Source organism: Ovis canadensis, chromosome 1 (genome assembly GCF_042477335.2).
Source record: "Ovis canadensis isolate MfBH-ARS-UI-01 breed Bighorn chromosome 1, ARS-UI_OviCan_v2, whole genome shotgun sequence".
Taxonomy (NCBI): Eukaryota; Metazoa; Chordata; class Mammalia; order Artiodactyla; family Bovidae; genus Ovis; species Ovis canadensis.
The window spans coordinates 51445571-51461325 of NC_091245.1; the positions used below are offsets into that span (position 1 = coordinate 51445571).

The following is a 15755-nucleotide window of genomic DNA, read 5'->3' on the forward strand; positions in this document are numbered from 1 at the left end:
CTGACCTGCATACAGATTTCTCAAGAGGCAGGTCAGGTGGTCTGGTATTCCCATCTCTTTCAGAATTTTCCACAGTTTGTTGTGATCCACTCAGTCAAAGGCTTTGGCATAGTCAATAAAGCAGAAATAGATGTTTTTTCTGGAACTCTTGCTTTTTCCATGATCCAGCGGATGTTGGCAATTTGATCTCTGGTTCCTCTGCCTTTTCTATCATCAGCTTGAACATCTAGAAGTTCATGTTTTACGTATTGTTGAAGCCTGGCTTGGAAAATTTTGAACATTACTTTACTAGCATGTGAGATGAGAGCAATTGTGTGGTAGTTTGCACATTCTTTGGCATTGTCTTTCTTAGGGATTGGAATGAAAACTGACCTTTTCCAGTCCTGTGGCCACTGCTGAATTTTCCAAGTTTGCTGGCATATTGAGTGCAATGCTTTCACAGCATCATCTTTTAGGATTTGAAATAGCCTAATTGAAATTTCATCACCTCCACTAGCTTTGTTCATATTGATGCTTCATACCATCCAATCATCTCATCCTCTGTAACGTGATTTTTCTCATGCCCTCAATCCTTCCCAGCATCAGGGTATTTTCCAATGAATCAGCTCTTGGTATTAGGTGGTCAAAGTATTGGAGCATCAGCATAGGTCCTTCCAATGAATATTCAGGGTTGATTTCCTTGAGGTTTGAACTACAACTGTGTGACCCTGGACAAGATTTAGACTTTCTAAGCCTTGGTTTCCTTGCATGTAAAATGAATTTTGGGGTGGAGCAAAGATTATAGGGATTGTAAGGCATCTGATTATGTTCCTGGTGCTCAGCAGATACACTGCAAATTTTAGTTTCCCTCTCCACTTAAAAATAAGAATAAAAATCATCAAAGAAGACTAGAGGTTTACCACTCCAGTTTACATTCTTGACTTCTCTCTAACCTTAGCATATGAACTTGAATACATTAATTCAATTTACATGACTTCAGTCTACTTCTCAGTAAAATGGGAGGTAGATAAATGGAGGGATGAGGAGTGGGCTTAATAACTCTCATGCTACCAGGATCTCACTGTTCTGTATTTAACAAGATTTCTGTTTTTTGGATACAAACAGTGAAGGATAAGAAAGGGTCGGCTGTATTTAAAGGATTTTCCTCAGTTTAGCAGGCGAAGTCCACCTCCTGCTAGACTGTACAGCTGATTCATTTACACCTGTTTAAAGCAGAGGTAAATTGAGAGGGGGTAGTGTTGTCAGGTTACTGTTAGGCACATTAATAATTTATAAGCCATCAAGGAATTAATGCATACTTTCAGTTCTCACTGCATTTTTCCTATTCATAATTCTTTACCTAATTGCTTTTTCCTTTAAAATTAAGGGAGCTGAGACCTTGGCTGTTTGCCTAATGGCTCAAACAGAGCCATGACCCACTGCCAAGTCTTTCAGTCTTTTTATAGCCCAGGGACATTTGCCATTGATAGAAAGCTGATGGGCTTGATTTTCCTGAAAAAGATACTTTGCGCTGACCTCTGACCCCATTAAATACTTTGGCCATTGCCCATTTACTGTAATGGGTGCAATAAATTTGTTTTAATTTAGGACATTATCAAATAGGGAATATTAACAAAGACAAAACAATGTTTTCAAAACAGCCAGAGGGAAATCATGAATAAATAAATATGTTGAATCTAGCTGATAAATTAACAAAGGTTTACTCATAGTAATCTGACTGGACTATTTCAAAGTTAGGCCAAAGGTGATTCTGTTTCTAATAGAAATGTCGTCTTTCTCTTTAGGCCAAAGAAAAGGTGTGTGGCATAGAGAGAAATTGCAAAGTGTACAGCGGCATTTATCCCTTCTGACAGATCTGTTTTAAATAGATGTATTTGTTTTCAGCTAAATGCCAAAAGGAATAGCCAGATGACTCTAGTAGCCTTTTCTATGGCAAGGCATTTATTTTCTTTGTATAAACACCTTTATTAGGGATCTCAGCAGGCTATTTCTTCACTTTTTCTTTGTATTAGTCCTTTAGATTAGTGTCAAAGCTCTGAAATTCTGGTTAAATATTGCCTGTCTTTGTTTCCTTTTGAGTGAAATAAATGACTCCTAACCTGGATATATTCCTCTGGAGGAAGGGGATGAGGGTGCATATGGTGCCAATCCTTGGGCTAATATCCTTAGACAGGCAACAGGGTTCAGACAGACAGCAAAAGGATCCAACGACCACTAAGCATATTTACAAAGCTGTGAGGTCTTAGATGAGGCTATTTTATGCAAAATCCAAATGGCTAAATCTTCCGGGTTACAGGCTGACCTGGAGGGCATTTTTAGCTGCATAAAACTAACTGGAACCGCTTGAAAGAAAGAAAATTTTGCCAGAAGTGTTTAATCACACTGGTAACCTAATTGTTTTTTATTCAACTTAGGACAGTGTTTAGGAAGTTGAATCCATGTGCGCAGCTTAGGAAACCTTACACAAGCTCAGAGAGTCGGGGAGAATCATAAACATCTCATTTAGAAAGTTTGGTGTGTGTGTCTCATGTTTTGACATCACTGCTCAGGGACGGGAAAGCCATTGTCAGACGGTGGAAAGTATACTTTTTTAAAAGGTCTAACAAAGCAAGACATGAGAAGCTGATTCTGGTCTCTCTATGATGAGGAGGCATATTTTCCATAAGAATTTTCTTGATCACTTTTGTATGCTGCTGCTGCTTCTAAGTCGCTTCAGTCTTGTCCGACTCTGTGCGACCCCAAAGACAGCAGCCCACCAGGCCACCCGCCCCTGGGATTCTCCAGGCAAGAACACTGGAGTGGGTTGCCATTTCTTTCTCTAATGCATGAAAGTGAAAAGTGAAAGTGAAGTCGCTCAGTCATGTCTGACTCTTCATGACCCCATGGACTGCAGCAGTCCAAAACTCTGTAACTCATGGCTCATTCAGTGAGCTCCCCATGTGGTTACACATCAACAGTTGACATGTGCTGCTGTTATGTGTGTGTGTGTGTGTGTGCTCAGTCATGTCTGATTCTTTGTGATCCCATGGACTGTAACCTGCCAGCTCCTCTTTCCATGGGATTCTGCAGACAAGGGTACTGGAGTGGGTTGCCAGGCCCTCCTCCAGGGGATCTTCCCAACTAAAGGATGAAACACATGTCTTCTTCTATGGCTCTTGCATTGGCAGGGAGAGTCTTTATCACTAAACTACCTAGGAAGCCCACACTGCTGTTAAATAAAGTGTATTTTAGAAGAAAAAGCATGCACTGAAAGTATAAAGACCTGTTGATCAAGTTCTGGTTCTGCTTCTTGCTAGTTCTGTGAGTTTATGCAGGTGATTCAAACTTCTTGAGCCTGACTTTCCACCTGCATGGGACTGATGCCTTCTCAGACACCCATGGAGGTTTTAAGCTAAACTCCATGGAGGTTTTAAACTCTTTAATCAGTTGAAAAGTATGTGCAAGCTATAAAGCCCTCTGCAAATATAAGAAATTATTTTTATGTCACTGTGACAGAACTTAATGTTCTAGGTCGCTTTATTTTTATCTGGTTGTTTTAATTTTACTCTTGCTTGCAAGTCATATAGACGGTATACGTGTGCTGTAATTCACCAAAGCAAAATCCCCAGCTCGGCGTAAGCCACATTTGGAAGAATATGATAAAAATGGTTTCTTTTGGATTGTATGCCTATCTGAAGTCTTCTTTGGAATGTAATCCCATCAGAAGCAATTATGGCACTAGCAGATATTCCGAGAATTCATGAATCCCACAGCCAAAGCTATGATTTGCTGCTTCAATACCAGACACATTTGGCAGGTTGTGATTTGGAAGCCACAATGTGGGGTGTGTGTGTGTGTGTGTGCGCGCGCGGACACCTGCTCAGTGCTGTCCAACTCTTTGTTGACGGTAGCCCTCCAGGTTTCTCTGTCCATGGGATTCTCCAGGCAAGAATACTGAACTGGATTGCCGTTTCTTCCTCCAGAGAATCTTCCTGACCCAGGGATCCAACCCGTATCTTACATCTCCTGCATTGGCAGGTTGATTCTTTACTACTTGTGCCACCTGGGAAGCCACAATACTGGCTGCTTTTGAGGTTCTAAATGGGACCATTTGCACTCAGTGAGTCATTGCCTGCTCCCACCACTCGGGAGAGATGGGACCCAGATTCCCGGGGATTTCTTCAGACAGTCTTTTTCTTCCTTCCTCATGGACCTTAACAGTATACCTTTCTGGATTAAGAGATGACAGTGTTTAAGGGTTTTTCCCCACCCCTCAGGTGTTTGACGTGAGTACTTTATAAAAGTGCCTTATATAAAAACTGTTCTGAAGCAGCTCAGAATTTTTCAGTGCCAACCTTACACAGCCTGTCATTCAAATCCTTAACGATGGGTTTATGTGAAAGTGACTTCTGTACACTTTCCTTTGCTTCATCTTAGATGGCAGCATGGTTCTTCCTTTGAAGAAAAAAAAGCACTCAAGAAGACGGTTCCTTCAAGCAAATAGCGTGGTTCAGTTACTGTATCAAATGAAATGTATATAGACAAAAAGCTACAAACACCAGCTTGAGCAGAAATGGTAATGTAGGGCTAGGTATGCAGTGGTGTGTGTGTGTGGGAATCAGGCATTCAGCCCTGGCCAAATGTCAGTCAGTACGGATAAGGAAGATAAAACTCTTCTGCCTCAGTGGGAACTGTGTAATTTCACTCTGCCTTTCCAATACATCAAAGCTAGTTTCAGAGACTACAGCATTCCCAGATACCTTCTAAAGAATCATAGAATGTAAGAAATAGAGGTCATGTGACTTCCAGATGGACACTGGGATTCCTCTGTAACACCCAGTTGGAACCAGATGTTCCAACCACAGCTGGAATATGCCTAGAGATGGGATGGTACCCCCTTCTGGAACAACTCAGGTTATTAATGGACAGTTCTAATGTTAGGAAATGAAGTATTTTGTTTTAACTTTTCCCAGTGTCTAAACTATAGGAGATGTCACTACCTGAGGTCTTTGTCAATTCTGAATATTCAACCAGTGACAATCCAATCTAACCATTGTCACCTGGCACAGACCTCCCCGCATTACTCATAAAGCAATCAGGTGAAGTTCTGCCCATGATATGAGTCTAGCTCTTTGTTCTAACCTATGGATTGCCCCTTAAAGTTTATCCTTACTGAAAATAAATAAAGCCAGTTGAGCATATCTTTTTTCTTACTGATGCCATGCTAGCTTCTAGTGATCAGAACTGTTTTTAAGTGTACAGAAAAACTGTTTTCATATTCCTTTTGGGAGTTTTGCCCATAATACACATTAACCTCCCAGTTTAGCTTGTGGACTCTGCCTAAGTCCTGCTTTGGAAAGTTGAATCTATATTTGGGTGTGTTCTCTCTGCTAGTGCTTTTCCCACTCTTCAAGGTTCCTCTGTATCTTATATATATATTGATTTACTTCTCCCTGGATAATATTTTTGCTTAATGTGCTTGTCATGAGAGTCATTATCTCTGCATTCATTTCAGCCAACATAGCCTCATATTTTAGTTTTGAATGTCCTTATTGTCTTTGCTCTGGGTACATGAGTGATTATTTGCAAGCAGGCTGTGTTTGGCTGACAAGCCACAGTCTGAATGATGTGCACACACAAAAATACAAATTGCATTATTTGGATTTGGGTGTGAACTGGCCTCATTAGCAGCCAATCAACTAGTAGTCTATAACATAACATGTGGATTCAGAAGCAAAAAATAACTTCTGAATTTTGGCTCAGGTCTTCCTGTTGAATAAATTATTCATTCCCTAGTGTACGTTTTGGGTATAGTGACTCAGCTGGTAAAGAACCCGCCTGCCAGTGCAGTAGACGCAAGAGACACAGGTTCAATCCCTGGGTCGGAAAGATCCCCTGGAGAAGGAAATGACAACCCACTCCAGTATTCTTGCCTGGGAAATTCCGTGGACAGAAGGAGCCTGGTAGGCTACAGTCCATGGGGACCACAAAGAGTCACACATGACTGATTGACTGAACAGACACACATGCAGTATATCTTTATAAGAGAAAATGACTAATGATTATGCTTATCTTTGCATATCCATCACAGAGCTAATATGGACTATTTATCCTAAAATGACTGGAACTGTTTTAGCACTAAAATAAGATATATTGATATAATGTGGTAGTATGCAAAAACTAACCTAAAGACTATCTTATTCTCTTTAAAAGACAAAGTTTCATTCCATTCCCATAAGAGGTATATACAAAATTACCATTATAATATTATATATCGTTCATATATATGCCTATATATGGTACATATTATCCTTTTAGCATAAAGAAAGCCTCCTAGGTGACCAGTAACGTGAAACGCTGCAAAATTGAGTGTTTTCCTTACCTGCCATTGGTTCAGATTTACTTTCACTGAATTCATGGGGCAGCTGCATCCTGGAAATGCCTATTTACACTGGCCATGACTTCAGCAATCAGAGGTCCCAGTGTGTCTCTGAAACTCTTCTGTGAAACTCCCACTGAAGTCTGGATACCCATGGGTTGAGTACAGCTAGTTCCACTGATCGAGGTCTGGTTTCTTCTGCTTTGTTTGCCTTGACTGTGCTTAGCTTCCATCTGTCTGTCATCCTAGAATAGCAGCCAGAGACAGCTTATGTGGTATCTCTCGGGCAGGAAGGTTAAGTCCCCTGGCACGGATTGCATTCAGCAACTAAATAAATAAGACAACTTGGAGATGGGCTTTTATTCATAAGAAACCAGATAGCCTTTTTGATGATAAAATATTTATTCCCTATTATCTTCTTGTTGCCAAGACTACTGCTTATGGCTCATTTCTTAAAAGGAGCTTGAGTGCTAAAGAGGTCACAGGAATTAGTAAGGTAATTTTGATTTTGAAAAATATCTTGAATGAGATTATGTTGTCCAAAACTGAGTGTGATTTGCCATTTAATGTTGATTGAGATCACGCCATGTCCCACTTTAGTTCAGTACTTCCTTTTTTCAATCATTTTTTTTCTCTAAGAAACAGTATCTTCACTTTATAGCTTGAGAAAGTAACCAAACGTGTAGTCATTTTTAAGGCAGCTAAGTGAATTAATCTATGTGAATTCATGTAAGTGTTTAGAAAATTCTAAACTTCTCCAAATGAATATTTTGTAATAACTTAATTTAACACACTTGTATTATTTTATCTATTTACAAAGTACCAGCTATTTCCTACAGAAGACCAACAGGTATTAGGATCTCAGACCTGCACAGGCATTCTGTTTAGTGGGGTATTAGTATGGAAATATCCAGTACTCTTGCCTGGAAAATCCCATGGACGGAGGGGCTTGGTAGGCTGCAGTCCATGAGGTCACAAAGAGTTGAACACGACTGAGGGACTTACTTTTCGCTTTCATGCATTGGAGAAGGAAATGGCAACCCACTCCAGTGTTCTTGCCTGGAGAACCCCAGGGACGGGGGAGCCTGGTGGGCTGCCATCTATGGGGTCGCACAGAGTCGGACACAATTGAAGCAACTTAGCAGCAGCAGCAGCAGTATGGAAATACAGACCATTCTACAACCAAGGCAGACTCTGATAAGCCCTGTGTCAGGAGTAAAAAGTACTAGAGGAATATGGAATTCCAACCGGGAGTATCCAAGAAGACTTTGAGGAAATGCTTTCTTTGAGTTGGAACTTGATAAATAATAAAAGTAGGTAACATTTTTGAGTGCTTACTAAATGTTAGAACTGTTCAAAATACTTTAAAACTTATAAATATTTCTTTAATTCTCTAAAATTAACATCACAAGCGAAGTCTTGTTGTAATTCCCATTTTATAGTTGCACAAACTGAGGCACATGCCAGTTAAACAATTTGCCAAAAAGGTCGTAGAACTAATAAATAGTGGCGTGAAGACTCAAATTCAGGAGTCATGCACCAAAAGGCTTATTGTCATTCTTAAAGGAGGCAAGAATATACAATGGAGAAAAGATAGTCTCTTCAATAAGTGGTTCTGGGAAAATTGGACAGCTACATGTAAAGAATGAAATTAGAACACTCCCTAACACCATACACGAAAATAAACTCAAAATGGATTAAAGACCTAAATGTAAGGACAGGCACTATAAAACTCTTAGAGGAAAATGGACAGAACACTCACATAAATTGCAACAAGATCTTTTTTGACCCACCTCTTAGAGTAATGAAAATAAAAGCAAAAATAAACAAATGGAATCTAAAGGTTTTACATGGCAAAGAAAATCATAAACAAGACAAAAATACAACCCTCAAAATGGGTGAAAATATTTGCAAACAAAGCAACTGACAAGAGATTAATCTCCTAGACATACAAACAACTCATGCAGCTCAATATAAAAAAAAATGAACAGCCCAATCCAAAAATGGGTGGAAGACCCAAATAGACATTTCTCCAAAGAAGACATAGGGATGACATAGAAACACATAAAAAGATGCTCAGTATTACAAATTATTTATTAGAGAAGTGCAAATCGAAACTACAGTGAGGTAAATCCTCACATGATCAGAGTAGCCATAAGCAAAAAAAATCTATGAACAAAAATGCTGGAGAGGATGCGGAGAAAAGAGAGCCCTTCTCTACTGTTGGTGGGAATGTAGATTGGTACAGCCGCTATGGAGAATTGTATAGCATTTCCTTAAAAAGCTAAAAATACAACTACCGTATGGCCCAGCAATCCCATTCCTGGGCATATACTGAGAGAAAACCATTATTCAAAAAGGTACATGCACCCCAGTGTTCATTGTAGCACTGTTTACAATAGCCAGGACACAGAAAGAACCTAAATGTTCATCAACAGAGGAACAGATAAAGAAGACGTGGTGTGCATATACAATGCACTATTACTCAACCATAAAAAGGAATGAAGATCGTGCCATTTGCAGAGACATAGATGGACCTAGAGACTGTACAGAGCGAAGTAAGACAGAAAGAAAAGAACAAATATATATTAATACATATATGTGGAATATAGAGAAACTGTGCAGATGGACTTATTTGCAAAGCAAAAATAGAAATACCAATATAGAGAACAAATATATGGACACCAAGAGGGGAAAGGAGGAGGTGGGATGAATTGGGAGATTGGAACTGACATATATGTATATACTACTATGTATAAAATAATGAGAATCTCCTATATAGCACCAGGAACTCTACTCAGTCCTGTGTTGACCTAACTGGGAAGGAAATCCCCAAAAGAGGGGATATGTGTATACATATAACTGACTCACTTTGCTGTGTAGCAGAAACTAACACAACATTGTAAAGCAACTACACGCCAATAAAAATTTAAAAAAAAAAGAAGAGAAAAAGAAAAGCATTCCAAGCAGACTTCACAAATGCAAATTGAGAGAAAGCTTGGAAGGTTCAAAGGACAGAAAGAATGCCAAAAGAAGTGCTTAGCAAAGATGGTGAGAGGGGTATGAAACAAGGTTTGAGAGAGCGTTGTATTTGAGGGCAAAGTATTTGTGTTTTATTCTAAATGAACTGGGGAGTCATTGGAAGGTTTTAAGTATGTTTTATTTATTTATTTATTCATGTATTTATTTTTGGCTGTGCTGGGTATTTGTCACTGCACGAACTTTGCTCTAGTTGTGGTGAGCAGGGGCTACTTTCTAGTTGCGGTCCCTGGGCTTGTCATTGCAGCGGCTTCTCTCGCTGTGGAGCATGGGCTCTCGGGCACGCAGGCTTTAGTAGCTGCAGCACATGGGTACCGTAACTGCTGCTCCCAGGCTGCAGGGCATACGCTCAGTAATTATGGCACACGGTCTTAGTTGCTCTGTGGCACGTGGGACTTTCCCAGATCAGGGATCGAACCCGCGTCTCCTGCATTAGCAGGTGGATTCTTTACCACTGAGCTTCCAGGGAAGCCCTTAAGTATGTCTTAAGTAGGTAAATGACTTCAGTTCAGTTGCTCAGTCATGTCTGACTCTTTGCGACCCCATGAACTGCAGCACACCAGGCCTTCCTATCCATCACCAACTCCCAGAGCTTACTCAAACTCATGTCCTTTGAGTCGGTGTTGCCATCCAAGCATCTCATCCCCTGTCGTCCCCTTCTCCTCCCACCTTCAGTCTTTCCCACCATCAGAGTCTTTTCAAATGAGTCAGAAAATGGCTTATGCGTTTATATTTTGCAAAGACCACTCTGGGTAATATATGGAGGATGAATTATAAGGGGACAGAAATGAAAGCAGGAAAATCAATTAGGAGGCAAATTGCAACAGTCTGGACAAGATATATGGCCTAAACTTTGAAGGAGGAGAGATGGATGGATTAGGGTTACATTTTGAATGCAAAGTTAAAAAGATTTGAATTAGGTGGAAGATAAAAGAAAGGCACCAAGAATGACCCCAGAATTTTGGGTTAAGTAACTGAATGGTGTAGTGCCAGTAATGAGCTGGGGAGAACTGGCTTGGGGACAGGGGGAGCTACAAGTTCTACTGTAGACATAGTGGGACAGCTCTGGGGGTGACTTGGGTTGCCTCTTTAAGGATGCTAAAGAATAGATGAGAGAAATGGAACAAAGAGGAATTACAGATATACAACTGACAGATGTGATATGTATTAGGTTGAAAGCTCTGATAACTTCAGGTTTTGAGTCTGAAAAAGTAGAAAAGAAGCAATCCCATTAACCTACATGGTACAGTAGAAGTTTGGCAAAGAGCAGGATTAATTTAAGCCAAGGAATCATGAGAAAATTCCCAATTGAATACTGGAAAAGGATATAGGCTTTAGAATATGGAAGACTTGGGTTTGAATCCTAGGTGAGCCATTTACCAAATGTATGTAACAAGTTTCTTAGTTGCCCCAGCCTGTTTCTAATCTATGCATTCAGAGACTCTCAGTCATGTCCAACTCTTTGCAACCCCATGGACTGTAGCCCACCAAGCTCCTCTGTCCATGGGGTTCTCTTGGCAAGAATACTGGAGTGGGATGCCATTTCCTCTTCCAGGACATCTTCCCCACCCAGGAATGGACTCCAACTCTCTATATCTCCTGCACTGGCAGGCAGATTCTTTACCATTAGCACCACCTGGAAAGCACTTCTGATCTAGAAAATGAGAGAAATAATAATGATAAAGATTAAACATAATGATATATGCAAATGCTTAATACATAAGAATCATTCAATAAATACTATGATCACTATCTCTTATAATTTGTGTTATAATAATATCAATATAAAAATAACATTACCTTTTGGGATGTGTTTCATTTCTGTTGATTATGACTAAGATGATAACATTCTGGTCATTAGTGCCTTTTAAACAAGGATATGAACCCAGATTTTATATTCAACTCTTTTTGCTATATTTAATCATCAAGACAAATTGCATATTATTTATGTACTTTCCCCGATTTACAGATCAATACACTAGGCTCAGAAAGGGTACTATGTCTAAGGTTATACAGCTAGGAATTGGAGCCTACCTAGATCTGACACACTTAGATCAACTTGCTGCAAATAATTCTGAATTCTTCCCCAACAAGTCAGTATAAGATAACAGTACCATTGTATCACATTGCCAGTTCTCTGATATCTATACTGAGAGAATAAATTCTGTTTTATAAAAATGTTATTAGCAAATGCCACCAGGGTTTTCACAGTGTCTCATGGAATTTTCTAGTGCTGGACAATGTTCCACTCAAGGCCTGTCTTTGGATGACATGAAGAAAAGTCTTCAGTTCTCAACCATTGACAAATATGGTAAGTATACAGATTCATCAGATTGACTAAGAAAACTACCCCTGGGAAGGTGATATCTGTTTGATAATGAGGGAGAGAAGATTCTATTTTGTAATAAGTAGAAATGAAGGGTACTTTTAAAAACATTATAAAAGTGGGAAATTTGCTCTTGTAAGTCATAAGTCTAGTTGTCTTTGAGTTTAATAATGCGTGCATAAGTTTGTAAGTGTATGTACAAGTATATGGGAGTGCATGTACATGTGGAAAAAGTACAACTCTTATGAAAATAATCTACATCTCATGATATTCCAAACACCTTGCTGCCACCTTATTGAGTTCACTGCCTCTAAGCCCCACATCACAGAGATGTAGGGAAGAGGAGAAAACAAGAGATGAGTTTCCACAATTGCACCATATCCTAGGGAAGTGTTTCCTCTTTAGCAAGTACCCCAGGGTAAAATGTGAACCCAGTTATTCTCTCAAAAAGCTGGAGAGGAGGTAAGGGTCTCACTGATGGGATCTATTTTGCACAGGACTACTTTAGAAAGAATTAATACAGCTCTTTGAAATAATTAGCACAGTCCTGCGCTTGCCCCTGGAAGCCAGAGGATGGGCAATAACTGTTATCATCAGCTCCCATATTAAAGTGCCAGGCCTGTGACATCCTTTCTCCAACCTCTAAGCCTGAAAGGCTCTATATTTTTTTGGAATTTTAGCATAATGGGCTCATTTATTCATGGGAACTTCCTTTGACAATATGTAGAACTGAAAAAAAAATGTATGTCAGTTAAATAGATCAGATTTATTACAAGAACTGGGTTTGTGGAAGAATAAATCATGTTATGTTCCTGGCTCTGTGTTATTGATGCCAGTAGACCCTGCAGCTTTGGGATCCTTACCAATGCACTTTGTCTGCAGAGTATCAGTACCTAAGGCATTAGGAAGCCTTTAAGAAATGAAGGGGAAAGATGTTCTGGATAGATACAACAAACTACTTGGGAACATTAAAGAAAGAAACCTTTGTGCTTCTGACTCCCAGTACATGTCTAGAATGCAGCTGAGGGCTTTTCATCGTCAACTTTACGACATAATTGGCCACTCCAGTAACGGGGAAAATATGTGCTAAGTGTCGCATCATCACATTTTTTTACAGATATAATATAGTTTTTTCAAACCTTTACAGATGTGACTGCACAACCACAAAACATAGGGCACCCTTTGAAATGTGTGCTTTGACCAGGAGTCTTTCCTTTCTTGGTGGAGTTTCAAGATGAAGCACTTCTTAATGATCTATTTCTTAAAGGGATAATACATTGAATAGAATTCCTCAAGATGGAGAAGTTAGACAAAAAAAGATGTAATCATACAAAAGTAGGTTTTTCTTATGTGTATATGTACCAGGGGTAGAAGAAAACATTAGGGTGTTTAAATAGATGAGAGTTCCAGTTGATGAAAAAGATGTTTTCAATGTCTCCTACAAGGAACATCACATTGTACAAGACAGAACCCTTTAATTGCCCTCCATTTCCACTTCATAAACCACTTGTGGCATATAACAGCAACTTTATGAACTGTTTCTTCCCCAAAGAACAGGGCTAGAGAATGCAGATAAAATTAAGTACATAGCTGTACTTGAGACCTTTCACCCTTAAGAAACAAAACACACAAACATGATTCGTCTTTTCTTAAAGCCATGGTCAAATTTCGTTTGGTCCTTCTTAAGCCAACGGACTGCACAAAGACTGTCCCTTCAACTCTGGTGATGATAGTATCAATAATAAATGTCAGCATCTATGTCCTGCTGATTTTGCTACCCATACCCGAAGGCAAGCCTGCCCACACTAGCAAGAAGGATGCTCACAATCAGATTTCCACTGGAGCCCTATGGAGAGAGAGGCATGGAGCATTGTAGACCAGTAAAATTGCATGTGGTACATTAGACAGTTGATTATACAGTAATGAGAAAATTACGAGCTTATTAAAGCATCTATCTATGCCTGGGATGGAGTTTCAGCTTCAGGCTGAACAGAAGGAAATATTTTTTCTCCAAGATACAGATTTTTCGCCCACCCAGAGCTAGGATTCAGTAATGTGACTCCCGCTTCCCCTAACTGCAGCTGGCCAGGGCCGGCCCCACTAGCAAAAGGAACCCTTCAAGCAGCATCAGCAGTGGTGGCTTTACCTTTCCTGAGAGTTTATGTGCTGCCTAAGAGATGCTGATGGAGACCTTTCTTAGGAAAATAAATATGCCCATTGAACTGTGTATCGCCAGATGTCTTAATGAAAATGTGGATGGCTGAGTTGGTTTTGAAAACTCAGCTATCAAAAGGGAGCAAAAGCAGCATTAGCTACTGACAAATGTGCCCATTTTTATAGAAACAACAAATGGCTTCCCTACTCAGAGTGGAAAGGTAACTAACTGCTTCCCTGTGCACGTCCTAGCGTTCTCTAGGACCGCGGCCAGATCCTGAGCCACTAGCTCAATTTTCTGGACACACCCAGGACTAGTGCTTCACTGAGCATCAGATGCCACTAGAATTCAGACCTACGCATTAATGCACACTTAAAAATTGTAGTCTCAGCGAGAAAAGAAAGAACAATCAGAGCCAATCTGATATAGAGAATACTCTGCTTTTCTCTATTGCCGTCTGTATCTCCCCTTTCCAGCAGGCATCATCTGTTTCTCGCTCACTATGTGTCAGACGCTGCTAATTGTCTTATGTATGTTACCAACTTTTTGGCTAAGTACCATTACTTCTCCCCTTTACAATGAAGAAACTGAGGTTCAGAAAGATTAACAAAAGTCACAGAACTGGTAATAGTGGAGCCAGAGCTCAAACCCAGATTTGCCTGACATGAAGCTCATCCTGTTAGCCATCATGATATACCACCTTCCTGGATTATACCCTTCGTTACTCCAAACTGTCACCTGGCCAGCTTGGGTTCACATCAGACTCCCATCATTGATGTTCCTCTGGTCTCAGCTCTCTGTTATCATAGTAAATTTTGCTTTTGTTTTATAATTGCTTGCCAGCAATGGACAGGCAGACTCTCCACATGAACCAGGAGAAGCTGCTTGGCAGCTGTGTGTTGCACTGGGTGAAGCTGTTAAGAAAAATGGGGAAGGGACTTCCCTGGCAGTTCAGTGGTCAACGCTCTGAGCCCCCGATGCAGGGCCTGGGTTCGATCCCTGGTCAGGGAACTAGGATCCCACATGCTGCAGGGCCAAAACATTTAAAACAAAAAAGGAAAGAAAAATGGGGAGATGTGCTGAAAGGCTAATAAGTAACATCTGAACTTCTTTCCTGATGCAGGCTACGTGTCTGATCCCATGAGCCCGATGCATTTTCATTCTTGCCGGAATAGTGGCAGCTTTGAGGATAGCAGCTGACAGCATTCCACATTCACCTAAGGAGAGTTTTCCTCCAAACTGACAGTAACAATTCCAACCATGGCAGTCTTGCTTCCAATTATAATATTTTACCCTCTAAGGTCTCCTTAAATTGGCTTGCTCATACTGGTCCTATTTAATTCCCTACCACAAGTTGGGCTTTGGATTTGGGGCTGAGGAATGAAATGAGAGAACCAAAACAAAATGTATTTGAAGAATTTCTTTTTTAATTTTGTAAATTAAAAAAATAAATTCATGTTGTTGCTTGGAGATGGGGCCTCAGTCCATGGTGGGGACTTAACAATTATTATGTCTTCCTAGACTGAATTAAGTAGACTTGTGTTTGAAAACCATACAATTGCTTTCTTAGAATTGTCCATTTTCTTATCTCATTATGTTACTTCTAATGCCCAGTTCTGTGATTAAAGATTTTTAGTGGCAAAGAAAATTGATTCAGAAGTGTATTTCATTCCAACAAGACTTACACGAGGTACACCTTTCTTTCAGACATCCTGGTAAAAAGTAGTAATGATCTTCAGATTAAGAAGCTTGCAAATATATAGCATAATTATTTGGCCTACTCTCTACATGGTACCAAGTGCTCTGTGCTCTGCCTGAGTGCCCTGCTGCTGTCATCACCAAGGTGTCACAAATGCCATCAGTACTGTTATGAAAGC

General features: G+C 40.0%; 1 protein-coding gene across 1 annotated transcript in view; it reads left to right on the forward strand.

Moving 5' to 3' along the window:
* TNNI3K (TNNI3 interacting kinase) overlaps positions 1–15526 on the forward strand; it is a 337135-nt gene extending 321609 nt beyond the window's left edge. Inside the window, exons 24-25 of the mRNA XM_069594718.1 lie at positions 11629–11708; positions 15002–15526. Coding sequence (XP_069450819.1) covers positions 11629–11708; positions 15002–15078 — 157 coding nt within the window. The 3' untranslated portion in view covers positions 15079–15526. The remainder of the gene's footprint in view (positions 1–11628; positions 11709–15001) is intronic.
* Positions 15527–15755: the final 229 nt, after the last annotated feature.